The following is a 10,555-nucleotide window of genomic DNA, read 5'->3' on the forward strand; positions in this document are numbered from 1 at the left end:
CGGGATTGACGGTCGGAGGCTTGGGATAGGTAGAACCCAACTTTAACTAAAGTAGTACATGTCCCTTAAGATAGTACCTAAGGTAGATTAAGGTGATACCTAAGGGCTATTAAGGTACAGTCCCAAAAAACCAAAGGTAAACCACTTGATCACACAAGAGAATCACATAATGATATGATCTAAGGGTCATAAAGGAATGACCGAGGCTTGGAAAATGTAGAACTCAACTTTAACTAAGGTAGTACCTCAGGGCTATTAAGGTAATACCCAAGTTACAGTCCTAAAAAACTAAAGGTGAACCACTTGACCACACAAGAGAATCACATAATAGCATAGTCTAAGGGTCACAAAGGAAGGTCCGAAACTTAGAAAATGTATAACCCAATTTTAACTAAGGTAGTACCTAAAATCCCTTAAGATAGTACCTAAGGTATATTAAGGTGGTACTTAAGGGCTATTAAGGTAGTACCTAAGGTACATGCCTCAAAAAACTAAAGATGAGAACCCCTTCCCCCACACAAGAGAATCACATAATGACATGATCTAAGAATCACAAAGATAGGTCCAAGGATTGTAAATTAACGATCATTTTATATATAATCAAATCATATTTTATGTTTTTTATACATATATAGTTATATTTAAAAATCATCGGGAATTTTTGCATGGAAACAAAAATCAGTTTGCTTCCAAATTTGAGCTAGATTATACTACATTAATAATACGTATTTATTTTTATTTTTAATTTTACTTATACATTCATTTTATTGAAGGGTATCTCAAAATATTTTTTAACAAAGTGTGAATGCACACATATAAATATGTAAAATAAACATGAAAGAAGGTAGAAGTCCTCAATATGATAAAAAGGAAGAGACCAACGTGGATGGGGGAGCTTCCATTTTGATTGAGCTTTTGTTGTTGAATAATTAGTAATGGCTTCTTCAACTTCAACTTCAAATTCAAAACTTTAGAATATGATGAAGAATTAATAATTATTTTACACATATAGATATGTAAAATAAACATGAAAGAAGGTAGAAGTCCTCAATATGATAAAAGGAAGAGACCAACGTAGATGGGGGAGCTTCCATTTTGATTGCGCCTTTGTTGTTGAATAATTAGTAATGGCTTCTTCAACTTCAACTTCAAATTCAAAACTTTAGAATATGATGAAGAATTAATAATAAATTAATAATAATGGGTTGAAGTTGCTTCCATGAGTTTAGGCCGTGATATCAGGGGGCTTCGACGGCTTCCAAGTGTCACACTTTTGGGTTTTAACTTTGGCCACAATTTTAATCATCCCAAGTAACCAACCACATGTGAACCCAAAAAAAATATATATAATTAAATAAAAAAATAAAAACCATGTATAATGCACAAAGCCCCATGTTAATTAATTTCATTATATTACTCATATATTAATTAAAAACCTTGCTATTGGAAAGATGTTAAATTACTAAATTGCCCTCCTTTCACATCCAAAAAAATAGCCTTGAAGAGTTTATAACTTATAAAAAGTCAACATGAAAATTTAAAAAAAAAAAAAATCTTACAAAAGTTCTATTTTCACATATAAATAAGATATTCTATATTTATTATTATATTTTAAATTTTATGATTTTTATTTTAATTCAAGTTTTCTACTAAAAGTTAAAAACAAGAAACTATCCCAATAAGGCTTACAACAATTTTAGAAAAGATTAAAGAATTCCTTATTTATCCTTAAACACAACACTAAAAGTAAATTTTTATTTATTTAAAATTTAAAAATATTAAATTATTTTATCTTTATTCTTTATTAGAAATAATAATATGATAGTAATGCTTGTGCCATGTATAAAGCACAAAGCCCAATGTTAATTAATTTCATTATATTACTCATATATTAATTAAAAACCTTGCTATTGGAAAGATGTTAAATTACTAAATTCCCCTCCATTCACATCCAAAAGAAGTAGCCTTGAAGAGTTTATAACTTAAAAAAAGTCAACATGGAAATTTAAAAAAAAAAATCTTACAAAAGCTCTATTTTCACATATAAATAAGATATTCTATATTTAATAAATTTTTATAATATTATTATTATATTTTAAATTTTATGATTTTTATTTTAATTCGAGTTTTCAACTAAAAGTTAAAAGCAAGAAACTATCCCAATAGGGCTTACAACAATTTTAGAAAAGATTAAAGAATTCCTTATTTATTTATTAAATTATTTTATTCTTATTTTTTATTAAAATAATAATAATATGATAGTAATCTAATGCTTGTGTGAAGGAAGGTTTTGTAAATTATGATATATCATGTTCATGCATTTCATTAACTAACGTGTTAATGTTGAAAATAATTTGAACATATAATTTTAAATATATTGAAAATAGATCAATTTAGGCTAGTGGAGTGATCATGCTACCGCCGCAAAGCATAATTTGAAGCTTCACACTTGGGCTTATAACTTGCTTGGAGGAAAAATAATGATATAGTCATGTGAAGATTGATTTAATCTATACTAGCTAATTAGGCTTGGCATTTCATGCCATGTGAAGATTCATCGGTACCGGGATTTGAAGGTTATCTTTAATCTACATTCATAATCAAGAAATGTATTATGTTGTTTGATGATACGAAAAGTTGATTTGGATTAGGTTCATTAGTATCATTGAATCGGAATTAATTAATTTTGTGATTTCAATGATTGATTGCTCAATTTTAAATATGGGAGTGGGGATTTCATAGCTAGGGTTCCATGGTAGAGCTCCACCCACATTAACATGTCCTTCAATCTTGACTATAGTTTTAGGGTTATATTTTTTGTGTTTTGTTTATTTGTTTGGGTGAAGTCAACAATGGTATACCTAAATATTCCACTCCTTGAAAAGCTAGGTTGTTTTGAGCCTAAAATCCCCCAACCCATATGGCCATTTCCACTATTTTGTCATAAAATCCAGTTCTTCATTTCTCATTGGATTTAGCAAAATAGGTTATGTGATATGTAATTGCAAATGATCCAAAGGCCAAGTTCTCAAGGTTGATGCATGGAGGCAGGCATGTAGGTCTTGAACTTCACTATATCCTTGAACATGCAGGGACATGTCCTTAAAACAAACAAAAACAAGTATGAGAAAAGGTCTCATCTGTGAACAGACAGGAATGGACCTTTTTGTCACCATCTTCATGAATTTATAATTATCAACTCATCATAATCGAAACCAACACACCCTGAATCTTGAACCCATTGTGTGTTGATGTGTAAGAGTGTGAAAATGAGTCATGAATGCATGTTGCCCTGTTTTTAGGGCTTCCCTGTTTCAGGCTACTTTTGTTTCTCTTATGGCTCTTGTAGCATGTGATGTGTGTTTGACCTCCCCACAATTCATTCCATTACAGCTAGGGTTTGGCACATGCTATTCACATTTCCACAACCCAAAAAAAAAAAAAAAAAAAACCATCATTATATATGCTAATTTTTCAAACTAATCCATTTTTCGGGTTTTTAGCTAAGCTCTCCTTAAAGCCCTATTTGATGCTAAAAGAAATGATTTGAGGAAGAAATATTACACATGAGAATGTTTCAATAGAATTTTCAAACATCAATCTTATATTTCTACTTTTAAAAAGAGGAGACTCGTGTTTTGTTTTTCTTCGAATGTTATGCTAAGAATAAATTAATGCTACTCCTTATTTTCAATAATAATATTTTTAAAATATAGTTCTTAAATATAAAATCAATGATAATCACAATAGCAGTTCTCTTTCTATTCTTTTACAAAACCATAAAAATGTTGTTGCCCAAAATTTTTCCAATCGTACCACCCGTATACATGTAGCGCATTTATGAACTTGATTTACAATTACTCTAACTAAGCGTTCATTAGGCACTTGAGCATAAATTAGGTTTTCTTCTACCTTGAGTTGAAAGCATAGAGGAGTTAGGTCTATATCCATGCCAAATTATGTATCTAAATGTTAACTTGGTGTTGAAGATAAAGGGTAGGGAAATGGCATTTCTCTCTAGTCAATTGTATCTTGTGGACTAAGTTGAGGAATATTATTTACATTATAACTATATTCAACTAACCTACCATATATATAATGGCCTTCCTTCAAATGGGGACTAGCCCAACTGCACCATATGGGGACTTCTTCTTCAACTAGTCCATGCATTCATATTGTAAATTCCTTGTACCTCTAGCATTTTGAAGTCAAATTTCAATGTATCACAACCTCTTAGTTAGGTCATCCTAAATTTTTCAATCAAATATACCTCTAACATATATATATATATTATAAATTATATGTGCATAAATTATTATTTTTTTTGGCATATATAGATATTATAAATAAAATTATTGTGAATAATTTAATTTTAATTATCATGTCTTTTGTATAATAACCAATTACAAAATAAATATAACTTTATAAATATAATTATTAATATTTTAAAATAAAAAATATTTATACATGTATTAACCATTTCTTATATGTTACTTAATACATACAAATTAGATCAATGTGTACAAAATATGTTTTCAAATTCTAAGTATTGTTGTTGAATATCACAAATTATATCATAGTATTACCTTTTTTTAATAAAAAAAAACTCAATATGTTTATTATTATTTTTTATACATTTTCTTAAGAGTTTTTTTTCAATATTTCTATGAGCATTAAATTAATTTTCTCTTCATCAATAACTTATGAGTTTTTTGTGGGCTCTTGGTTGGATTGGCTATGGTGGGCTAGATCTTAGGTTGCAGCTAGGTTTGCTCTCTAGGGCCTATGCAGATGGGCTGGCCTCTGGCTCAAAACATAACACAAAACCCACAAGCCCATTGTTTGTGAGTGGAGTGAAGCCCAAGCCCACTGCAAAGTTCCAAACTGAGCTCAGGACCAATGAAGTGAATGAACTAGATGGGCTGCCCTAATGGAGAAAAGATTTGAAAGTTGATTATTTTTTATCTTTTCTAGACGGAAACATTTAAAAAGATATAACAACCAACTTCATTTTCAAACATTAGAATTTTAAAATGTGATATCTCACATTGGATAAGGAGAAAGTTTCTAACATTATATAAGTATGGATTCTTCTTAACTTTATAAACGTATGTTAAATCCATAAAGGGGTGTTTGGTATGTCGGAATAGGGAATAAAAATGAATATTTTGTTTTCATTCCTATTTCTTAGTGGATATAAATGAATTTGATGATTCTATTTCTAACATTTGGATGAACTTAGGAATGCAAAATTAGAATGATTATTTGTTTCCATTCCGATGTTTGATAATAATATGAATGAAAATGAAAAAAAAATAAATTTACAATAATATCCTTCCATATAATTTAAAATATTTTTTTTATTTTTAAAAAATAAATTTTGAGAGTTTTTTTGTTATTAAATAATAAGACTAAAAATATATATAGACTCAATAAATAAAAAATTAACCATAAAAATTCATATAACCCTAATGTACAAATATTCAATTATTATTTTTATTAAAAATTTGAATAATTTGTCATGCTTAAGTAGTTATAAAATATATTTTACCAAAAAGAAAGAAAAAATATATTTATTAAAATATTTAAATTCTCAAAGCTAGCAAATGTTTTTCTTATTTCCAAAAGGGGAAATAAAAGAATTCAAATTTCATTCTAATTTTCAACAAGTATCATATCCGAAATTATAATATTTAAATTAGAAATTGAAATTTTTTTTTCTAAATGTTGTGGAAGATTTGATTGATTCAGTTTGGGAGAATCACTTGTTGCATAGAAGTAGATGATGAATGGATCTTTAGCTTTGCAAAGAAGATAAGCATCAGGCTTGAAGAATGAGATAAGAGGGTACAATAGTAAATTTATGTTATTTTATATTATCAAATGGGTTTAATGAATCAGAATATCATCTGCTTTTAATGGATTCAAATTCTATTTATAAGTTGGATTTGATTTCTGCCTGAATAATTTTTTATTTCATTTCCGTCTTCTTAACATTTATCCAAATATGGGAATAAGGGAGAAAATGAATAAGATGTCTATTCCCACTCCCTATTCTCGTGTACCAAACACTGATCTCTTTGGATTTAGAGTGTACAACATTAACATGATTGAGAGTGAATTATTATGAATGATATTAGAGTCGATCCCTGATCTCAATGTGTAGGTTTGTTTTACCCAACATAATCTCAATGCGGGGGTTTATTTGACCTAGTAAGGAATATCTATTTGTTTGACTCTACAATTTTATAGAAAAACAACAAAAATATTGTATCTACATTAAGAATGAGTGTGACATTTCACATCAAATAGGAGAGAAAAGAGAGTTTTTTACGCTATATAAATATAGGTTTTTCTTAATCTTGTAGGCATATTTTAAAGCCATGAGGATAATATGTACACTATTAGAGTAGATCGTTACAAAAAATTCTTATAAGTTATGTAGACAAATGAATAAATACAAAATAGAATTCTTTTTTCCCTTTATTTTATATATAATATTAGAATTTTATACAATTTTTTTCTTGTTCAATTTGACGTTAAATTAGGTTTCATAACTAACTTGCCAGCCTGCGCACATGATTTCACACAAGCGATAAGTGAAGGCGGTCATGCAATAATAAGATGAAACAATGATCGGAAATGTTTGAAAATAACCCCATGCCCATATTCAACTCTACTGCCTTCTTATTCCTACCTTTGACCCAAAATAAAATGCAAATTAAAATTTGGGAACATTTCAAATTAATAATTTACTTTGAAATGTAAGTCTATTCTAACTTTTATATATAAAAAATTAGACTTTTTTTTTTTTAATTAGAGTGCGTAAAAAACTCAAAAGCTCAATAAAGTTGACTAAAATATACATGTTCACATTCTGAATCATTTATTCAAGTTTGAACTAATTTTCATTTGACCATCCATAAATTCTAATTCCTAGAAGTAATTAAAATTTTATTAACATTAATTTTATCTCATTTTAATGGAAATGAAATGAAATTTTAAACCCGAGTCTAATATCAAACAAATTTATAAGTTTATCCAATTTTGATGGTATTATAATAATAATAATAATAATGGGAGATTGTGTAATATGTAAGTTTATCCAACCTTGATGATCATAACAATATTAAAAAAAAAGGCTACCCTTAATTGAAGTTAAAATTTTCCAAACCGTAAGCCAATAGTATGATTAGGGTGGCCATGCCCAAACCTCACTCCATAACCAAATTGAATAGAATATTACTAAAACCTGGTTCTCAATGCTACTGGCTTTAATTTTAATTTAAGTATTATTTATTGGCTTTTAATATATTTAAATTATTATACTAATTTAATTATTGAGATTTGAGAAGCAAAATTAAATTAAATTTAAATCTGAGTCATTTATTAAAAGTTCACGTAATTAATTTGTCAATAGGTCATAAATATAGTTTTGGGTTATTAATTTTTAATTTTTTTAAGTAATAAGTCCACCCACATGCAAGCCTTAATCAGCTGCCTAACCTCCTCATTTGTCTTTCCCTGCAGCCAATAAGCCTCCTCCACGTCCTAAGTCCAATTCCATTGGTGATGTGGCCGTGTTTGATTTGCGAGGACATGGTGAAGTTGTGGCGGCCAGCACAGGGGAATCGTTGACCGTGTCTGATGAAGGAATGGAGCTGCAGAGTCGGCGACCAAATCGCCTGATAAGGCTCCGGGATTCCTCCACGTGGCACGTGGCGGCGAGGTAGACAAAGAGTGAATCACATGCAAGAATATCTCAGCTCCTACGTAAGCCTCCATCTTCGTTTCCACTCTTCATGGATTTACGTGCTTTCTGCTGCCTTCTCTGATCATTGCGGCTGCCTTGAGCCACCTTCTACTGCTCCGCATCCCACCCTACTCAGCTGCTCCCTCTCCTTCCGCCCATCATGTAAGGCCACCTTTTCTAAATTAATATGTGAATTTTATCATTATTTTCAAAGTATGTGTCAAAATAAATACTTAAGAATTTTTTTTCTTTAATTTTTAATAAGATTACCCATACTATCACCGAATATATTCAGAAGCTGTTTATCACACCAATCATATGGTTAGTGTAAAATATTTTACAAAATATTTATTCATTATATCAGCAAACGATAAAAATGATGATTAATCAAAATTTACGACATAATTTGATCGGGTTATATACTAAATGAAACTCAACTCCGAGTCGCATAGGATTAGCCCCCAAATGTATTCAACTAATAAAAAAAACATAAACCGTATTGGATACCATTGTCCTTTAGAACTTACCACATGCCAACCGTACATATCATAACTCTTCCATATAGTAATGACTTTTGCTCTAAAACTATATTGTATTAATAATCTTACACACAACCGTACATTATAAATATTCATGTCTCATCCCTCTCCCATTATCAAAAAAGTCTCCAACTGCCATACTCTTATTCTACCAACACCATGGCTAGACTCTTATTCACCTTCATTACTTCCCTCTTCCTCACACCCTTCATCTTCACCACCCCATCAAATGCAGCTTACAACGTGGTAAGCTTCGGTGCAAAATCCGGTGGCCAGACCGACTCGACGCAGGCCTTCCTCAAGGCATGGGCGGCAGCCTGCCGATCGACCACCGCCTCCACCATATACGTGCCCAAGGGGAGCTTTTTGGTGAAGGCAGCAGTGTTTAGTGGACCTTGCAAGAGCACAATCAAGATTATGATCGATGGAACGATCGTCGCGCCGGATTATCGGTCGATGGGGAACTCGGGGTACTGGATTTTGTTCATTAAGGTGGATAAGGTTGCCATATTTGGTGGCACACTTGATGCAAAGGGAGCTGCGTACTGGGCTTGCAGGAGATCTGGAAAAAGCTGCCCAGTAGGGGCCAGGGTACGTTACAATATTGTTTAGTCATTTCATTTTATTATAAAGTTTTGAGGTGAGAAATGGAATTTTGTGACACTATCGTATGTGGGCTGGTGCAGTCAATCACATTCAATTGGGCCAGTAACATTGTGGTGAGCGGCCTAACGTCAATCAACAGCCAGTTGAGCCACTTGGTGATCAATAGTTGCAAGAATGTAGCTGTTCGGAATGTGAAGATCATCGCCCCTGACCAGAGCCCCAACACAGACGGAATCCATGTCCAGGGCTCGACCGGCGTCACCATCACCGGTAGCACCATCGGGACCGGAGATGACTGCATATCGATCGGACCCGGCACCCGGAACTTGTGGATGGAACACATCAAATGTGGCCCTGGACATGGCATAAGGTAAGAGCAAATTAATTAATTAATTAAGCCTCATAGTCATTAGCCCATTAGGCCTAATTCCAAGCCATATGCCTAAGATGTATGTATCATTTTTGCAGCATTGGCAGCTTGGGGAAGGATAAAAAAGAAGATGGAGTGCAGAATGTGACGGTGGCGAACTCGGTTTTCATCGGATCCGACAATGGCGTAAGGATAAAGTCGTGGGCGAGGCCAAGCAATAGCTTTGTTACAAACATTGTGTTTCGCAACATTGTTATGACTAGAGTGCAATATCCCATCATCGTTGATCAAAACTACTGCCCCAACAACCAAGGCTGTCCTAATCAGGTGAAATTCAGTTCTCCAATAACAAAATAAAATTGCCCAATTGAGAATGTCCATATTCATAATTTCATTCACGACTAATCGAATTGGGATTCTTGTGGTAATCCGAATGTTTTTTTATTCCTGATTATTAACTACAACATGTCGATTTGTATAGAGTTCCGGGGTGAAGGTCAGTCAGGTGACATACAGGAACATAAAGGGGACGTCAAGGTCTCAAGCTGCAATGATATTCAACTGCAGTTCCAGCAATCCGTGTAGAGGGATTCGGCTGCAGGACATCAATCTCACGTACATGAACAAGGCCGCGACGTCGACGTGTAGGAACGTGCACGGAACGAGAAGCGGCGTGGTGGTGCCGCGGAGTTGTGTGTAGGAAGAGATGGTGAAGGGGGTTTGGTCTTGAAAGGGGAGGAAGGAAATGGGGTTTGGTTTGATTTATGTTAGAAGCATTTGTTGGAGTGATATGCAGATTCTACGTGGGTGTTAAATGCTTTAAACTCACATGTATTAATGTTGTGATTTGCTTAGCAATATTGTGTATGCAATTTAAATGAAAATGTATGAGATAAAACCCAATTTGGTTAGGACCTTTGATTCATATTTATTTATAAGTTTTATTTTGATTAAATGATTTTTTTTTTTACAGGTACCAAAAGAGTACTGTTAGTACCGACCAAAAAGTTCAAACTCAAACTTTTAGATGTTGTTTGTTTTTTTACTGAATAGAAAAATTAAATATTTTAACTTTTTTTATTCAGTTAAAAGTAACTTATTGAAATCATTCAACATAATTAAAGTAAATTTATTATTAATATGTTCAATTTAATTATGTTAAATAATGTCAATAAGTTACTTTTAACTGAATAAAAAGCTAAATATTTTTACTTTTTCTATTCAATCAAAAAACAAATATCACCTTAATCTATGGGTTAAGGGGGCATTAAGGCTAAGGTCGGTATT

General features: G+C 31.8%; 1 protein-coding gene across 1 annotated transcript; it reads left to right on the forward strand.

The window, feature by feature from the left end:
• The first annotated feature begins 8,427 nt into the window (after positions 1 to 8,427).
• Positions 8,428 to 10,179, forward strand: LOC117914903 (polygalacturonase-like). Its single transcript, XM_034830420.1, has 4 exons — positions 8,428 to 8,883; positions 8,979 to 9,268; positions 9,367 to 9,595; positions 9,750 to 10,179. Exons 1-4 carry the CDS (start codon positions 8,452 to 8,454, stop codon positions 9,966 to 9,968), a joined length of 1,170 nt encoding a protein of 389 aa, XP_034686311.1. The 5' UTR covers positions 8,428 to 8,451; the 3' UTR covers positions 9,969 to 10,179.
• Positions 10,180 to 10,555: the final 376 nt, after the last annotated feature.

The sequence above is a fragment of the Vitis riparia genome, chromosome 5 (genome assembly GCF_004353265.1).
Source record: "Vitis riparia cultivar Riparia Gloire de Montpellier isolate 1030 chromosome 5, EGFV_Vit.rip_1.0, whole genome shotgun sequence".
In the NCBI taxonomy this organism is placed as follows: Eukaryota; Viridiplantae; Streptophyta; class Magnoliopsida; order Vitales; family Vitaceae; genus Vitis; species Vitis riparia.

What these genes read in the sequence shown, in the direction of transcription:
- LOC117914903 (XM_034830420.1), top strand. Translation starts at nt 8,452, where the DNA reads ATGGCTAGACTCTTATTCACCTTCATTACTTCCCTCTTCCTCACACCC. An exon ending in GCTGCCCAGTAGGGGCCAGG is followed by an intron (nt 8,884 to 8,978) that starts GTACGTTACAAT and finishes GGGCTGGTGCAG; the next exon opens with TCAATCACATTCAATTGGGC. An exon ending in ACCAAGGCTGTCCTAATCAG is followed by an intron (nt 9,596 to 9,749) that starts GTGAAATTCAGT and finishes CGATTTGTATAG; the next exon opens with AGTTCCGGGGTGAAGGTCAG.